The 18,577-nt window shown below is 43.3% G+C and overlaps 1 protein-coding gene across 1 annotated transcript in view; it reads right to left on the reverse strand.

Moving 5' to 3' along the window:
- Nucleotides 1–18,577, reverse strand: part of Sacm1l (SAC1 like phosphatidylinositide phosphatase) — a 34,448-nt gene that overhangs the window by 6,876 nt on the left and 8,995 nt on the right. The window contains exons 3-12 of the mRNA XM_090323502.1: nucleotides 17,246–17,320; nucleotides 14,694–14,843; nucleotides 13,458–13,517; nucleotides 10,852–10,885; nucleotides 9,398–9,499; nucleotides 6,240–6,325; nucleotides 5,280–5,366; nucleotides 3,987–4,055; nucleotides 3,116–3,195; nucleotides 648–746 (exon numbers count right to left, since the gene is read on the reverse strand). Coding sequence (XP_090179628.1) covers nucleotides 648–746; nucleotides 3,116–3,195; nucleotides 3,987–4,055; nucleotides 5,280–5,366; nucleotides 6,240–6,325; nucleotides 9,398–9,499; nucleotides 10,852–10,885; nucleotides 13,458–13,517; nucleotides 14,694–14,843; nucleotides 17,246–17,320 — 842 coding nt within the window. The remainder of the gene's footprint in view (nucleotides 1–647; nucleotides 747–3,115; nucleotides 3,196–3,986; nucleotides 4,056–5,279; nucleotides 5,367–6,239; nucleotides 6,326–9,397; nucleotides 9,500–10,851; nucleotides 10,886–13,457; nucleotides 13,518–14,693; nucleotides 14,844–17,245; nucleotides 17,321–18,577) is intronic.

Raw genomic sequence — 18,577 nt, forward strand, 5'->3', positions numbered from 1 at the left:
GGAGCTTGAACTCAGGGTCTAGGTGCTGTCTCTGACCTCTTCAGCTCAAGGCTACCACCCTACCCCTTGAGCCATAGCTCTACTTTCGGCTTTTTCTGAGTATGTGGTGCTGAGGAATCGAACCCAGGGCTTCATGTATGCTAGGGCAAGCACTCTACCAATAGGCCATCCCCCTGCCCCCGTAGCATTTTTTGTTTTTTATTTTTTGCCAGTCCTGGGGCTTGAACTCAGGACCTGGGCACTGTCCTTGGGCTTTCTCAAGGCTAGAGCTCTACCACTTGAGCCATAGCACCACTTCCGGCTTTTCTATGTATGTGGTACCAAGGAATTGAACTCAGGTCTTCATGCATGCTAGGCAAGCCAAATTCCCGCCCCCGTCCCTCCCTCCAGTAATGTTTTTTGCTCCCTCCAACTCAGCTTCCTGAGATCTAGGATTTTAGGCACATGCCTGCCATGTGGGAGGATGCTTCTTTCCAATAAAAAAGTAAGTTACAGAATCATTTACGCAAGCACCAACAATCCAGGGTAAACCCTGGCTGTGAAATATGACTGAGATAGATACACACACACGCACACACACACACACACACACACACACACACACACACACCCTCTTTTTACCTCCACCAAAACCTCCTGAGGCTTACCTTAATTCATCTTGTATTTCTGCTACCTGATCCAGTAAAATACTTAGTCGATCCCATCTCATATTTTTACATTCCTTATGGAAGTCAAAGGCAACATATCTACCAAAAGAAAAGATTAAAGATTCAGAACTTGAGAACAAGAGAGGATTCACTTTTTTCCCCTAATGGTTGAGATCTCTTTATCAGAATATACATATTTTTTTTTTCTTTTTTGCGTGTCCTGGGGTTTGATCTCAGGGCCTGAGCACGTTCTTGGGCTTTTTCCTCAAGGCTGGCATTCTACCACTAGAGCCACAGCACCGCTTCCAGCTTTTCTATGTATGTGGTAACGAGGAATTGAACCCGGTCTTTGTGTATGTTAGGAGACACTCTGTCACTAGGCCAAACTCCCGGGACCGAACATACATATTTCTTACAAACACTAGGGACACTTTTATTTTGCATTTACTACCAACCACAAACACACAAACCTCCCACAATCATAGCTATGGATATGATACACATACACACACACACCCCCATACACATACTGCACACATACTAACAGACAGACACAGACACACAAGAATCAGGGGTCATTCTAGGGCCTTCAGGAGTAGAGAAACAGCAAGCCTTAGCAAAGCAGGGTATGGGGCAGCAGCGAGGGCTATACTCTAAAGGGTAAATAGGAAGCGTTTCTTTCCCTTTTTATTTTTTGCCAGTCCTGGGCTTGAACTCAGGGTCTGAGCACTGTCCTTGGACTTTCTCAAGGCTGGAGCTCTACCACTTGAGCCTCAGCACCACTTCCAGCTTTTTCTATGTATGTGGTACCGAGGAAGCAAACCTAGGTCTTTGTGCATGCTAGGCAAGCACTCTACCACTAGGCCAAACTCTCAGCCCTGGAGAGCGTTTATTATCTACCACTATATGCAAAAAAGTAACAGAGTTCCAAATTAATTAAGATGCTCAGTAATCAGACTTAATTTGGCTCTGGGAAGATGAGATTGAGTATCTTCGGGGCACAAGGGGTTATGGGGAACACAGAGGTAACACAGTCCCTCTGACCCTCGAGACTGGTCTTCCTAACGAAACAAAATGTCATTTTCCATGTTCATTATTGACATATGTATGGCCGAAAAAATTTTCTTGCTTCCAATTTGTAACGAGGTATTTCTAGTTATCAGATATTTTTTTTTTTTTTTTTTTTTTTTTTTTTGCCAGTCCTGGGCTTGAGCCCATGGCCTGAGCACTGTCCTTGGACTTTCTCAAGGCTAGTACTCTACCACTTGAGCCTCAGCACCACTTCCGGCTTTTTTTCTATATATGTGGTACCAAGGAATCGAACCCGGGTCTTTGTGCATGCTAGGCAAGCACTTTAACCACTAGGCCAAACTCCCGGCCCCTAGTTATCAGATATTAAAGAGATCCAGTTACTAAAGTTAGACGATATTAAATAGTAAAGAAGTTCTAGGGCAGGGAGTTTGGCCTAGTGGTAGAGTGCTTGCCTAGCATGCATGAAAACCCGGAATCGATTCCTTGGTACCACATACATAGAAAAAACCAGAAGTGGTGCTGTGGCTCAAGTGGTAGAGTGCCAGCCTTGAGAAAGCCCAAGGACAGTGCTTGGGCTCTGAGTTCAAGGCCCAGGACTGGTTAAAAAAAAAAAAGTTCTGCTCTGAGCTGAAAGCAGGACAAGGAAGCTGATGCCTGTAATCCTAGCTACTGAGGAGGCTGAGATCTGAGGATCAAGGTTCAAAGCCAGCCCAGGCGCAAAAGGACCTGAGACTCTTATCTCCAATTAATCTCAAGAAAAGGGCAAGTGGGGCTTGGCTCAAAGGTCAGGGCGATAGCCTAGAGCTGAAGAGCTCAGTGACAGCGCCTAGTTCAGAGTTTAAGCCCCAGCACTGACCACAAAAAAAGGAAAGAAATAAAAGAAATGTAAGGGAGGAGAAGCTGGAAGTTTAAAATTCAGAGACTGGTGTTCCATATATTCCTATTTCTGTCCACCTTGTTGCTGAGGACACGAGACAAGGCAGAGGGAGAGGACTGAAAGGACTGAAAGGACCTCTTCACAGAGCATCTGCTCTCTTGGGACTCCTTGATTCTAAGAGACTGAGAAGATCCCGAAATAGTGTGGACTGGGCCTGGAGTGTAGCTTAGTGGTAGAGGGCTTGCCTAGCATGCACAAAGCCCTGGGTTCAATACCTCAGTACCACATACACGGGAAAAGCCGGAAGTGCTGCTGTGGTTTGAGCAAAATGTCCAAGGACTGTGTTCGGGCCCTGAGTGCAACACCCCCCGCCCCCTCCCCCAAAAACCTCCAATGGCCTCCCCTCTGCACAGTTAGCTCACGTGACAGGATCCACAGCTTCCCACAGGAAGGTTCACCGAGGAAGACCTGCACTGCCCCAGCTCAGGCGGGGCGGCTATCGAGAGCCCACCAAACACAGTCCCGAAGGACGGCATGGCCGCTGCTCCCAACGAGGTACCTGATCATTCCACTTCCTAAGGAAGACACCAGGGTGGCGAAGGTTTGCTCAAGGGGCTTCTCTGAGCCCTTCTGGTTTACCTGGAAAAAAAAAATTACAACACCATGTTTATTTAGGGAGAGAGAATGATATCAAGTGATATCATTGAGAATCAAGAGAATGATATCTGCTCTCCTTTATGAGGCTTGAACTCTGGGCCTGGCACTGTCCTTGAGCTCTTCTTCAGCTCAAGGCTAGTGCTCTACCACTTAAGCTACAGCGCCAGTTCTGGTTTCCTGATGGTTCATCGGAGATTAAGAGTCGCACAGACTTTAGTGCCTGGGTTGCCTTTGAACCATGATCCTCAGATCTCAGCCTCCTGAGTAACTAGAATTACAGCGCGAGCCACTGGGCATGGCTTCGGCTCTCCTTCTGGCAGAGAAACATGAATTTAAAAAGGAAGGGGGAGGTGGTGCCGTGGCTCAAGAGGTACAGCCTTGAGCACAGAGAGTGCCGAGGCACTCTGAGTTCTAGCCCCAGACTGGCATACACAAACGAAACAAAAAACACGAAGAGAGAAGAGAGGAGAGGAAATGGAGGGGGAGAAGGAGAGAGACAGAAGGGAGTAAAGAGAAACATACACGAGCCAGGCACAGGTAGCTCAGCTCACACATGTAATGGAATCCTAGCAAACTCAGAAGGCTGAACCCTGCAAGACTGAGGTTTGAAGCCTGTGGGGACAGAAATCTGGAAGACTCCATCAATTAAATGCCTAATAGAGGTGTGGCTCAAGCGGTAAAGCACCAGTTGTGAGCAAGAAAACCCAGAAAAGCCCCTCAGATGAAACCCCAATACCGTATAGAAAAGGGGAAGGAAAAATATGAGAACCTACCAGATTGATTATGACTTGTTTTCCGTAAATAATGACTTGCGAATCAAAATGCCTTTGGAAACCATCCATCTAGAGGGGAGAAAAAGGTATATTCTTTACAAGGTTACATTATTGACCAAAAATAATTTTTTTTTTTTTGTCTGTTGTGGGGCCTGAACTCAAGGCCTGGGCGCTGTCCCTGAGTATCTTTTTGTGCTCCGGGTTAAGCGCTCTACCACTTGAGCCACAGCACCACTGCTTGTTTTAGAGTGGTTCAATGGAGATGAGAATCTTAGGGGGATTTTCCTGCTCGGGCTGGTTTTGAACCACAATCCTCAGACCTCAGCTTCCTGAGTAGCTGGGGTGACAGGTGTGAGCTGCCAGCTCCTGGCTTTAAAATAGTTTTTAAATATTGTTTTTAAACAGTTTTACATATTTATGTATTTATTTATTGTGGGAGGGGTCATGGGGCTTGAACTCTGGCCTGGGCACTGTCCCTGAGCTCTTCAGCTCAAGGATACCACCCTACCCTTGAGCCACAGCCTCACTTACCTTTTCTAGTGATTAATTGGAGATAAGAGTCTCTTGGCTTTGTATTGCCTGGGCTGGCTTTGAACCTTGATCCTAAGAGCTCAGCCTCCTGAGCTAGGATTACAGGTGTGAGCCACTGTGCCCCGCTACAAGTTTTTCTTTATACGTCCTATTTCTATTCTGAATGATATCAGGATGGGGACCACTCGTAAATATGAATGAGTCATTTTACTCTGAGCTAAAATATAACATATCACATTTTAATTCTGACTACAACTTCAATGGAATCTACTAAGCACTCTAAAATGGCACAAGTGGGGCCGGGAGTTTGGCCTAGTGGTAGAGTGTTTGCCTAGCATGCATAAAGACCCAGGTCCATTCCTCGGTACCACATACACAGAAAAATGAAAGCCAAAAGTGGCGCTGAGGCTCAAGTGGTAGAGCTCTAGCCTTGAGAAAGTCCAAGGCCAGTGCTCAGGCCCTTTGCTCAAGCCCAGGACTGGCAAAAAAAAAAAAAAAAAAGGCACAAGTGACAAATCTTCTGAGAGCTCTCAAATCTATCTGCCTTGCCACCTCATCACCCTCTAACTGCCTACTGGCCATAATCTAACATGCCATCTAGTATACACATTTTAGAGTTTACTGGGTGAAAATGAACAAAGGTCAAAGAGATACTGAATTCTCACTCCTAGGGAATAATGCATGCTCTAGAAGAAAGAGTTAAAACCCAACCACAATTCTATTTTTAGTCAGAGAAAAAGAAAATGCGCTGAAGACACATACATGATTTGCTACTTTGTTGATCTGGGGCAATGGTTTGTACTTGAGGTTGGGTCTTTGAGACCAGAAAACAGGTATTGATCCTCGGGTCTATAAGAAAAGAGAAATAGAATAAGAAACACACACACTTAGCTGACTTATTATCAGCAGTACAGGTATGAACACTTTTGTAAAGGAAAAAATTAACAGTACAACTCTCTGGCTGTGCAAGTGGTCTACAAGAACACTCTTAAACGTTCAGATTTTACAGAATTACACTCGCAAAGTTCCTCCTAACTTTATACGTATAGAACTTGTGTAGATTCTAAAAGAAATCCCACGAGGGAGAGTTCCTGCATTAGGTCTATTCTATAATTTGACAGAAAAACCGCCTCCCTCACTCTCAATGGAGGCGGTTTCCGAATGCGTGCCTGCGCAGAGCTACTAATCATGTTCAGCTCCACAAGGAGGCAATGGAGGAGAGGGCTTATTTCACACTGAAGTATAGACAAGGAGACGCGGCAGAGTGCCAGCCGTGAGCCCAAAAGCTCAGGGACAGTACCCAAGCCTTGCCTTCAAGCCCCACAATGGACAACAACAACAAAAGAAGCATAATGAGGAAAGTCGACCGTAAACCATCAGCTAGTCCTAGCACCACTGCCCTGGTAAGCGTACAGGGTTAAACAGAGGAGTGGGGGGCTAGACTTCTCTAACTCTCATGTCTGCTTCCCTGATATCTCTCCTTAAGGGGTTCAGTTTACGCACCCCACCTAGTGATTTCATTTATATGCTGGTCAAACCTGCAGGATGGTGGCAGGTTAATGAACACCTTTTTACTGAGTGAATTTCTTTCATACATTGGAAACAAAGATAGGACTTAGGAAAGAAGAGGAATGGGAAGGAAGGGAGGAAAACCTCAACATGACAAGTACAGAAAAGGAGTAGAAAAGGCTACCTGGCTACTTCATAGACACACGACTTTACCTGCACAAAGGAAGCTTTGCTACCATCGTAATGCACAATTTGCTCTGTTTCTACAAAGTTTGCCGCATGACCTTCAGAATCAATTCCTAAGTTGAAACAAAAATATGAGTTAATTCTCTTTTTGGGGGGGAGTCGGTCATGAGGTTTAAACCCTGGGCTTGGGCGCTGTCGCTGAGCATTTCAGCTCAAGGCTAGTGCTCTACCACTTGAGCCACAGTGCCACTTCTGAGTTAATTATTTAGTGTATGTGTATAATTAGAATATAAGAAACATTCATTCAGCTTAACCTAGAATTCATTCAGTTCAAAGTAATGGAAAAGCACTTATAAAAAAATAAATAATTCAAACTAATGCATATAGGACAAAAACCAAAAAGCTAACAGAAACTCTCTTACTTAAATTAGGTCCAGAGGAATAAGGAAAAAAAAATTAATACTTTCAAAAATATATACCAATTTCCTCTAAAAAGGTGTTAAATCCAGGCTCTAGTGGCTCATATGTGAAATCCTAGCTACTCAAGAAGCTGAGATCTGAGGGTCATGGTTCAAAGTCAGCCTTGGCAGAAAAGTCTGTGAGGATCATATCTCCAAATTAATCACCAAAGAACAGGAAGTGGAACTAGGGCTCAAGTAACAGAGCACTAGCCTTCAGCAAAAAAGCTAAAAGACAGCCCCCTGGCCTGGAGTTTAAGACCCAGGAGGACCAGCACACACAAGAAAATTTGTTGCTGGGAGTATGGCCTAGTGGTAAGAGTGCTTGCCATGCTAGCATGCACAAAGATACAGGTTGTTTCCTTTGTACTATATGTATATAAAAAGCCAGAAGTGGTATTGTGGCTCAAGTGGTAGAGCTCTAGCCTTGATTTCAAAAGCCCAAGGACTGTGCTCAGGCCCTGAGTTCTAGCCCTGAATAAAAAGAAAGAAAGAAAGAAAGAGAAAGAAAGGAAGGAAGGAAGAAGAGAAGGAAGGAGGTAGGGAGGGAGGGAAGGAAGGAGGGAAGAAAAAGAAAAAAAAATAAATATATGTTTATGAGTTTTCTAAATTGAAAAGAAAAAGAAAGAAACCTACAGGATACAGATACAGGAAAATGAAAGTGGACTTTACCCACTCTCTATAAAGGGAGAAAAATAACATATGTAACTGTAGTAGCCTATTGCTGATTTTGAGAGTTAGTATAAAATTAAGGGAATGCTCAGCACTTTATACAACTGAAGGCATGAAATCAGGTATCTTAGTTCTGTATATGCACCCCCCAAAAAAAAATAGTAAAAGCAAAAACTTAGAGATAAGGCTTACTAACATAATAGCTCAAGTTGGCCTCAAACTTGATCTTCCTGCTTCAGTCTCCCTAATGCTGGGGTTACAACTATGTGCCACTGTTCCCAGTAGAAAATACTTAAAAAAAAAAAATTTTAGCTGGTCATGGGGCTTCAGCTGAGGGCCTGGGTGCTCTCCTGAGCTCGTTTACTCAGGGCTACTGCTCTACCATTTTGAGTCACAGCTCCACTTCTGGTTTTCTGATGGTTCCTTGGAGATAAGAATCTCACAGAGATAAAATCTGACTATGAACTGCAATCATCAGATCTCAGTCTTCAGAGTAGCTGGGAATACAGGTGTGAGCTACCATGCCCAGTTTAGAAAATACTTTCTGATACGTGTTTAAGTGACTGAAAACTACAAAGTTCAGCTGTACTCTCAGGACAACTTAACTCCCCTGAGAACAATTAAGAATCAGTCTAGCTGGGCGCAGTAGCTCACACCCGTCATCCTAGCTACTCAGGAGGCTGAAATCTAAGGATCGAGGTTCAAAGTTAGCCTGGCACTAAAGTCCATGAGATTTTTATCTCCAATTAACTACCAGAAAACCGGAAGTGGTGCTATGGCTCAGGGGTAGGGCAGTAGCCTTGAGCTGAAGAGCTCAGGTGAGGAGGAGGAGGAGGAGGAGGAGGAGGAGGAGGAGGAGGAGGAGGAGAAGACGAAGAAGAAGACGACGACGAAGACGAAGACGAAGAAGAAGAAGAAGAAGAAGAAGAAGAAGCAGCAGCAGCAGCAGCAGCAGCAGCAGCTGGGTGTAGTAGTTCACGCCTATAATCCTACCTACTCTGGAGGCTGAGATCTGAGGATCAAGGTTCAAAGCCAGCCCAGGCCCAAAAGAATCTGAAACTCTTATCTCCAATTAACCTCTAGAAAATAGGAAGTGGGGCTTGGCTCAAGGGTAGGATGGTAGCCTTGAGCTGAAGAGCTCAGGGACAGTGCTCAGGCCAAGTTCAAGCCCCATGACCCACCCAAAAAAAAAAAAAAAAATCAGTCTAGGCCTGGGAATGTGGCATAGTGGTGGAGAGCTCACCTAGCATGTAGGAAGCCCCAGGTTCAATTCCTCAGTAAGACCTCAACAGAAAAAGGCAAAAGTGGTGCTGTGGCTCAGATAGTAGTGTTAGCCTTGAGCAAAAAGCTCAGAGACAGTGCCCAAACTCTGAGTTCAAGCCAAGTGGCAAAAAAAAAAAAAAAAAAAAAAGGCCGGGAATTTGGCCTAGTGGTTAAAGTGCTTGCCTAGCATTCACAAAGACCCGGGTTCGATTCCTTGGTACCACATACATAGAAAAAAAAAAAAAGCTGGAAGTGGTGCTGAGGCTCAAGTGGTAGAGCTCTAGCCTTGAGAAAGTCCAAGGACAATGCTCAGGCCCTGAGCTCAAGCCCAGGACTGGAAAAAAACAAAAAACAAAAAAAAACAAAAAAAAAAAAAAACAAGAATCAATCTAGGGCTGGGAGTTTAGCCTAGTGGCAGAGTGATTGCCGGGCACGCACAAAGACCCAGGTTCGATTCCTTGGTACCACATATACAGACAAAAGCCAGAAGTGGTGCTGAGGCTCAAGTGGTAGAGCTCTAGCCTTGAGAAAGTCCAAGGACAGTGCTCAGGCCCTGAGTTCAAGCCCAGGACTGGCACACAAACACAAAAAAGAATCAATCTACAGTGTTGCATGAACATTTGCAAAATATTTGCTGCAGCTGGAGTAAAGCACAGAAGACCTACCAAATTATAGGCAGACAGTAACATAAAGTACAAAGGTTGGTCGTGTCGTGTAACCTATGACATCTGAAGACAAACATTAGTGACGGACATGACCCAGTTTTGAGAAACTGACAAACATCAATCTCACCTCTAACGTAATAGCGTACCCCAGCTCTGAAACAACTCCTCCTGGAGATGAGAATCCAATCAAAGTATTTTCCATTTATAGAACATGAGTGCATAGTAATAACTCAATTATGTTAAGAAAAAGATATTATGTAGAAATATAAGCATTATCATTTAGATTCAGTTTGAATCTATTTACTCTGGGGAAGAATGAATTTGTCTTTTTTTTTTGGCCAGTCCTGGGGCTTGAACTCAGCGCCTGGCAATGTCCTTGGGCTTTCTCAAGGCTACTGCTCTACCACTTCCAGCTTTTTCTATGTGTGTGGTACTGAGGAATTGAATCCAGGTTTTCATGCATGCTAGGCAAGCACTCTACCACTAGGCCAAACTCCCAGTTCTTTAAATTGTCCTTAAGAGGGTAAAAGACAAAAGACAGACTATACTGTGACCTACACTGGTAAAGATGCATCACATCAGCTCGCCTAGAATGACCTATAACCATGGCGCTGAAGTGCTTTGCTATGGTTTCTATTTAAATGTTTCCCTTCATCCACTTCCTAAATGTAAAGACCTGAGTATTTAATCTCATCACCAACAATCCTACTCTAAATGAAAAGCATAAGCTCGATTAGCCTTCAAGAAAATGAAGAGAAAGAGGAAGGGAGGAAAAAGAAAAGGCAGGCTGGATGCAGTGGCTCACGCCTGTGATCCCAGTTCCTCAAGAAGCCGAGACTAGAGCTCTGTTCATGGCTTCAAGCTAGTCCAGGCAGAAAGGGTCACAAGACTCCATCTCCAATGAGCCAGCAAAAAAGCTAGGTGGAGGGAGTGGCTCGAGTGGTAAAGTATCAACTGCTTGCAAGAAATCTAATTGAGGGCTCAAGACCCCGAGTTTAAACCTAAAACTGGCAATAAATAAATATAAATAAATAAATAAGCACACCCACACGTGTGGATAACTACTTTTTTGCATTTGTACTATGTTTTTTTCCCTTAGCCTTGTTTTGAAAATTGTGCTGTTTTCATTTTTCTATCACTATTTCAAATGGCAACTATTATTTTCAAATTGTACTTCTCTCTTAACTTGCTGGTCACCCTGATTCTAGAGTCCAACATTTTGTATCAGTTGTCAGGAAAGGTTTTGTGTGAACAATTAGGTTCTCCTCATTCTTCCATAACTCACTTTACAACACAACAACAAATAAAGGCAAAATGCAGCACATAAAGTTGTTTTCTTCAAATCGCCTGTCTCAAAATGCTTAAACAGACATAGTAATTGAGTCTGAAGAGGTCATCTTTTTGTAATGGTTGCTTTTAATCAGTGTGCTAACATTTTACATCCCTGAGTTCAATTTTCTGGATAGTTATCTCTACAAACCCTGAAATAGAGCCACATTTATGACTGCTTCTACATCTTCCTCATAACAAAATGTAAATAAAGGCTGCGAAGAACTAAAGAGTACTAGCATATAAGGATACAGCCATGTATCACTGGAAGCGCAAAGCGATGGACCTGAAATGAAGATCACAATGCAGTTAGATAATGAACATACCTTAAAAATCAATCAGTAAATAAAACCAGAAGCATTGTATAAGGTTTGTTTATATTTAGGGAGATAAAAAACAACATAACTAGGTAGTACGCTCATATATAACTTGCCTTTTGTTTTGTTTTGCTTTGTTTTCGTTGTTTTCTTGTGCTTGAATTTGGGGCCTAGATGCTGTTCCTGAGCTATTTTGCTCAAGGCTGGTGGTCTACCACAGCCATTTCTTTCTTTCTTTTTTTCCTTTTTTGCCAGTCCTGGGCTTGAGCTCAGGGCCTGAGCACTGTCCTTGGACTTTCTCAAGGCTAGAGCTCTACCACTTGAGCCTCAGCACCACTTCCGGCTTTTTTCTATGTATGTGGTACCAAGGAATCAAACCGATGCATGCTAGGCAAGCACTCTACCACTGGGCCAAACTCCTGGCCCCCGACAGCTCCATTTCTAACCTTTTAGCAGTTAACTGGAGATGAGTCTCTTGGGCTTTTCTGCCTAGGCTGGCTCTGAACCATGATCCTCAGATCTCAGCCTCTTTGAGAAGCTAGGATTAAAGGCGTGAGCCTCTGGTGTCCAACTATAACTTACCATTTTACAGACAAGTCTACTGTTACATCATGTATGCAGTACAAGTGTTGGAGCTTGGATGGTCAGCCATTTTGAAACAGCAGTAACATGAAGGAAACTGCAGGACGTTTCTCTCCCTCCTGAACCATTTAGTTCCTGCCTGAAATAACTTTACTCTTCCTGGGAAAAGACTGTCCCTGTGAGCAGTTTCCAGCTCAAGCTATTTGCTGTGATAACAAAGCACCACCCAGATGCTAGTGGCTAATGTCTGTGTCCTCTCAGCTACATAGGCAGCTGAGACCTGAGGATCACAGTTTAAACCCAACCTAGGAAGAAAAGTTCATGACACTCTTATCTCTAATAATTAAACTACTCAGAAAAAAAAACAAAAAAGAGAAGTAAGCTGGGCACACGGGGCTCACGCCACTACATCAGGAGGCTGAGACCTGATGATCCTGGTTCAAAGCCAGCGTGGACACAAAAGTCTGTGAGACTCTTATCGCCAATGAACTACCAGAAAACTGGAAGTGACACCGTGGCTCAAGGGGTAGAGTGCTAGCCTTGACCTGAAGGACTCAGGGACAGCACCAGGTCAAGTTCAAAAAAAAGACAGCGGGGGAGTAGGGGAAGGAAGGAAGGAAGAAAGGAGGGAAGAAGGGAAGGAAGGAAGAAAGGAAAAGAGGGAGAGAGGGAGGGAAGGAGAGAGGGAGAGAGGAAGAAAAAATACATAAAGCTGGGTGCTAGTGGCTCATGTCTATAATCCTAGCTACTCAGGAGGTTGAGCTCTGATGATTCTAGTTCAAAGCCCAGGCACAGAAGTCTATGAGATTCTTGTCTCCAGTGAACCGCTACAAAAACAGAAATGGTGCTGTGGCTCAAGTGGTAGAGTGCTAGCCTTGAGCTGAAGAGTTCAGGGACAGCGCTCAGGCCCAGAGTTCAAGCCCCACAACTGAAAAAAAAGAAAACACACAAATCAACTTCCCTGAAAGCTCTGTGTATGTGTGCAAACATGTGCACATACACTTGCACATGTGAGCATGTGAATCTTTCCAGCTGGTCCACCTCTTGCGCCTCATTTGTGTATACACAGGAGAGAGGCTGGTGGCATCTGGACATGTCTACCTTGGGTATTGAGGGCAGTCACACTTCCCCAAGAAGACGTATGCAGACATTCTTCTCAAAGGCTTCTGTAAGTGTTCTGGTTCAAATCTTCAGTGAACTTTTATTTTGTTTTATTTTGCCAGTCATGGGGCTTGAACTCAGGGCCTGAGCACTGACCTTGGACTTTTCTCGAGGCGAGAGCTCTACCATTTCAGCCACAACACCAGTTCAGCTTTTTTTTTCTTCTATGTATGTGGTACTGAGGAATCGAACCCGGGCCTTCATGCATGCTAGGCAAGCACTCTACCACTAGGCCACACTCCCGACCCCATTCAGTGAACTTTTAGACTTAAGTGATAAGCCTTGGGAGCCATCTGGAGACGGCTGAGACATTTAGGGGGTGTCGAGTGGAAGGTAGCGAGGTAATTAGGGGCTAGGCATGGAAGGGGACATTGACCCCCGTAGAGGGGTCCATAATCAACTGCCAATGGCCCTGGTCCATCCCCGTTGCTCATCGCAGTGATTGGTCTGTTCCTTTGTGCATCTCAACGTGCTGTTGTGCCCCTCGACAGACCCAACCACAGGGGAGCCGGCAAACAACAGGCTCAAATCTGGAAACTGTGAACCAAAACACAACCTTCCATCTTTTTGCATGTGTATTATAGCAACAGAAAGCTAGCACGATAGAATATCATGGGAAAATAATAAGGTCCTTTAGCCTTAATAATACAAGTAATATAAGAAGGCAGACCTGATCAAAGTATGTATATTCCAGTTAAACCAGAATTATCTAAATCTCTGATAATTAAGGAGTCATTTGTAAAGTGCATTCAAACTTGGACTGTGACAAATACTCAGATTTGAGTTAGGGTACATTACCTCCGGCTGAGCAGACAGCTCTCGGAGAAGATGTCCATTCCACACAAACCGTTGATCTGCCTGAGAAAAATTTTAAAACTTAGTAAAATATCGACATTGAGTGTCCCCAGAATGAATAATCACAGCCATCGATGTTTCCAGAGAGGGGATAACAAGCAGATTTCTTTAACATGCTCCAAACACAACACAATCTGCTCCCTCAAATCCACCATTTCTAGCTCTGCCTCATGCCATTCAGAAACCTGGGAATCTTTCAGGGTGTTTTTCCCTCATCTGTTAGGCAATCACTAAGTACTAAGTCTCCTCCTGCTACATGTCTGTCTTACAATTCTAGTCCCAGCACCCAGCAAACACCCAGGCAACTTTAGCAGTGACTCCCATACTGGTTACCTGAGAGCTACAGGAGTCCTTCCTGTCAGCTCCCAGTTCTTCAGTGTCTGTTACCCAGGAGCCAAATCTTTGCCTGCCTTGGGCTTGCGATCTGGTAGTCTGGCTAACTCTCTGACCTCATCTCCTGCCACTGTGCTATTCTACAAATACAGAGGAATATCTCTTAAACAGCACAAACTCAAGATCCTCTTGCCTCACCTCTGAGGGCTAGGATGATAGGCGTGCAACCTCTACACTCACTGATATGAGTGTTTCAGCTAGATTTTTGAATATCCCTACCATATGCATGTACATAGATCCCAAGGTCCTCTTTTGGGGATTGTAGTAAATATCTGAAACATAATCCTAACAGGCAAGAATACAAAAAAAAAAAAATCAAAATAGGACAAGAGGGGTAGCTCAGTGGTAGAGTACAGTATTTCTCTAACACACATCCACTGAAGGAAGGAATAAGAAAGGAAGAGAAGAAAGGAAAGAAGGAAAGAAGGAAGGAAGGAAGGAAGGCCGGCAGGCCAGTCAAAAATCAGCACAAATTTTCATGAGTGAAAAAGACATGTCCCTTTCCTTAAAAACTAAAAATAAAGCCGGCTACAGTGGCTCACCCCTATAATCCTAGCTATTCAAGAGGCTGAGACCTGAGGATTGCGGTTCAAAGCCATGCCAGGCACTAAAGTCCATGAGACTCTTATTTCCAATTAATTACTAGAAAACTGGAAGTGGCACTGTGGCCCAAGGGGTAAGGTGGTAGCCTTGAGCTCAAGAGCTCAGAGACAGCGCCCAAGCCCAGAGTTCAAGTCCCACGACCAACAGAAAATAAAAATGCAAATAAGTGAAGATCAAACTTACCCTCTCCAAGAGGCTCATCTCTTGAAACTCTGGACTAGTGTTCGACAGCCGCTGTAGAGTATGGGTTAAATCATATGTTGTTGAAAAGTAAAACCCATCCACACTCAAGACATGATTTAACATTGCTAGGAACGTTTTATTATCTTGTAACTGTAAATGAGAGAGAAAAAGAAATCAGTCTATTTCATGGTTAAAAAGGAAATCTGTGGCCGGGCACCGTGGCTCACGCCTGAAATCCTAGCTACTCAGGAGGCTGAGATCTGAGGATCGTGATTCAAAGCCAGCCCAGGCAGGAGAGTCCAAGTCTGTGAGACTCTTATCTCCAATTAATCACCAGAAAACCGGAAGTGGCCCTGTGGCTCAAGTGGTACAGTGCTGAACTGGAGCTGAGCTGCTCAGGCCCAGAGTTAAAGCCCCACAATAGAAAAGAGAAAAAAAACCCAAAACTAAAGCAAGTCTAACTTATAAAATGACACTGGGGTGTTTCTTATTTCCCGGGGGCCAGGTGTGCTGCACACCTAGCTGAGGTGTTATGCACCGCAGGTCACATGACGGTAAGAGCTGCTCTCTTTGGTAGAAACGCTGTTTGAACAAGTGATTCAAGAAACACCTCAGATCATGGCCCACTGTGCAAAGACATTATACAGATTCTCTCTCTCTCTCTCTCTCTCTCTCTCTCTCTCTCTCTCTCTCTCTCTCTCTCTCCTTCTCTCTCTCTCTCTTCTTTTGCCAGTCCTGGGTCTGGAACTCAGGGCCTGAGCACTGTCCTTGGGCTTTCTCAAGGCTAGAGCTCTACCACTTGAGCCACAGCACCATTTCTGGCTTTTTTTCTATGTCTATGTGGGTACTAAGGAATCGAACCGGGGTCTTTGCGCATGCTAGGCAAGCACTCTACCACTAGGCCCAATTCCCGGCCCATATAGGTTCTCTTTTATTTTCACAACCCTACTTGGTTAGCATAAGTATCTCCATTAGGCAAATGAAACAGATGTTTGTAAGTGTCCAGTAACAAAGAGAACATAAAAAGACATTACCTTCGCTTTCATATCTTACCTGAATATCAGTTAAATGCAACATTGTCTTCTTATAAGAAAGGATATCAAAATCCGTTGCTTTCCATATTACATGATTGAAAAATTCACCTACTTTCGTCTTTTTGGTAATGACAATAAGATAATTACCTGCAAAAATTATAAGCAACACACACAAGCATAAAAATACAAGAGTGGGAGCTGGGTGCCGGTGGCTCACATCTGTAATCCTGGCTATGCAGGAGGCTGTGATATGAGGATCGTGGTTCAAAGCCAGTCCAGACAAGAAAGTCTGTGAGGGGGTGGGAGTTTGGCCTAGTGGTAGAGTGCTTGCCTAGCATGCACAAAGCACTGGGTTCAATTCCTTGGTGGTGCTGTGGCTCTAGTGGCCAAGTGCCCTTGAGTTCAAGCCCCAGGACAAAACAAAAAACAAAACAAACAAAAAAACACCAAAAGGTAGAGCAAAAAAAAGCTCAAGGGACAGCACCCAGGCCCTGAGTTCAAGTCCCAGGATTGGCACAAAAATTAAAATGAAACTTCAGGACTGCAGGTACAAATCAGCCAAGAGTGCTTGCCTAGCAAGTAAAAGGCTTTGAGTTCCAATACCTCCAAAAAAACCCCCCCAAAACTGTGATGTGTGTATGTGTGTTCACACAATGAAATTCTACATAGTCAACAGATAAGATAAAATAATAGCATTCGCTGGAAAGTGGACGAAGCTAGAGCGAATCATGTTGAGTGAAATAAGTCAAGACCAAAGGAACAAAAGGTGCATGGTTTCCTTAATATGTGGCTATTAGATCTAAACAGTACAAGAGCAATGACTCAATATTTGCATACCCAATGCTATGGACATGGTATTGGAAATATAAACATAACTGCATAAACATAAAAGTTTATGACTCTATAGACATAATGTTTTATTACATGGATTAATATATATCTATGACATATAACCCTCAGCCTAATTTTAATTATGTTCTAAAATCTAAGTGCCAGTGAATGTATATAGAAATTCCCTTCTTGAATACTTGTTTGTTAAACATGTTATTTGAAATACGATGTAAAAGTTAATGTTAATAAATTCTTTAATTAAGAAAAAACCCCAAAAAACAAAAACAGAGCTATAAAGGGCCAGACATGGTGGTAAATACTTATAATCCCAGTTACCTAGGAGGCAGAAATAGGAAGCTCATAGGCCTACAATCACAGGTCCAAGACTCTACTTGGAAAATAAACTAAAATAGAGAAGTAGGCAGGTATGGCTGAAATGACAGACTACTTGCCTAGCAAGCACAAGGCCCTAGGTCACACTCCTCTACCACCAAAAATATAACAATAAACAAACATACACAAACCAGAACCCTAGGGAGACAAACCATTTAGAAAAAATTATCTTTAGAAACTCATGTCAAACATTTAATTTTGAAATTTATTACCTAACACATAATATGAAGTGCATTTTTTCTTGTAGTCTAATTAACTGAATTTATCTTGCTATCTTGGCTAAATTTCTCTTACCTGCCACCAGATGGATTGTGCCCAGTATACCAAATATTGGTCTTGTGACAGCTGAAGGAGGAACATCTTTCTTGACTTTAAAAAAAAAAAAAAATTGCACATTATTTCAACTACATTAATTTGACTTCTAAGTAGGTGACCTTTTTCATTAATTTCTCTATTTTGGCAGAACATAAAGATATCTGCATGACATATAAAGGCTGCAGCTACTCAGAGTACAGAACATGTCAGCGAAACAAGCTTTAGTTTCCTCACCAGGTAAATGGCTGGTCATTGTTAATTTCAGTTTTCAACCTCTAGAAACTATAACCTCAATCCTTAGAGACTCTTATCTCCAATTAACCACCAAAAAGCTGGCAGTGGAGCTATGGTTCAGTGGTAGAATACGATCCTTAAGCAGAAAGAAAGCACAGGAATAGAGCCCAGGCTATGAGTTCAAGCTCCTAGACTAGCACAAAAAGAGGAAGAAAGGAAGGGAGGGAGGGAAGGAGGGGGGAAAAAAGAAAATTAGAGAGTAAATGAAACAATGTGAGGTAAGATTTCAATCTTGACAAGTCCATAGAATGAAAAAATAAATAAATAAACAAACCACAAAACAGGATAAGAAAAGAAAAAAGACAGACTGGGCTCTATAGTCAGTGAAACTCTTATTTCCAATGAACCATCAGAAAACCAGAAATGGCACTGTGGCTCAATAGTAGAGCACCAGCCTTGTGCTGAAGAGCTCAGGACAACGGCCAGGCCTCGAGTTCTAGCCCCATGACTGACCATAAAAAGAAAGAAAAAGAAAGAAAGAAAGAAATTGCCCACCTACATCTTAGAATAAAGGCGAAGATTCAAGGTCAGAACAAGGAAGAGGCCAGGAGTTTGGCCTAGTGGTAGAGTGCTTGCCTAGCATGTATGAAGACCCGGGTTAGATTCCTTGGTACCACAAACATAGAACAAGCCGGAAGTGGTGCTGTGGCTCAAGTGGTCGAGCTCTGGTCCTGAGAAAGCCCAAGGACAGTGCTCAGGCCCTGAGCCCAAGCCCAGGACTGGGGGGAAAAAAAAAGAACATGGAAGAAAATAGCATACACACAAAGAAAGCTAGAAGGCACTGTCTTGAACCTTGATTTTTTTTTTTATCAACAATGGACTTATTCAATTCATTTCACAATCCCCCAAATTTTCAGTCGGTATATTTCACAAACCATATTTTTCTGAATTCTACTCTAAAAAAAATTAATGCCCCAAGAGGAGTAAAGGAAGTCTCAAGTGAAATAAGTCTATTTTATTTCATATCCAATCACCTTCACCCAACTCAAACACAGCACATATTAGGAGAACACAGGC

Source organism: Megascapheus bottae, chromosome 32 (genome assembly GCF_031878675.1).
Source record: "Megascapheus bottae isolate mThoBot1 chromosome 32, mThoBot2.hap1, whole genome shotgun sequence".
NCBI lineage: Eukaryota > Metazoa > Chordata > Mammalia > Rodentia > Geomyidae > Megascapheus > Megascapheus bottae.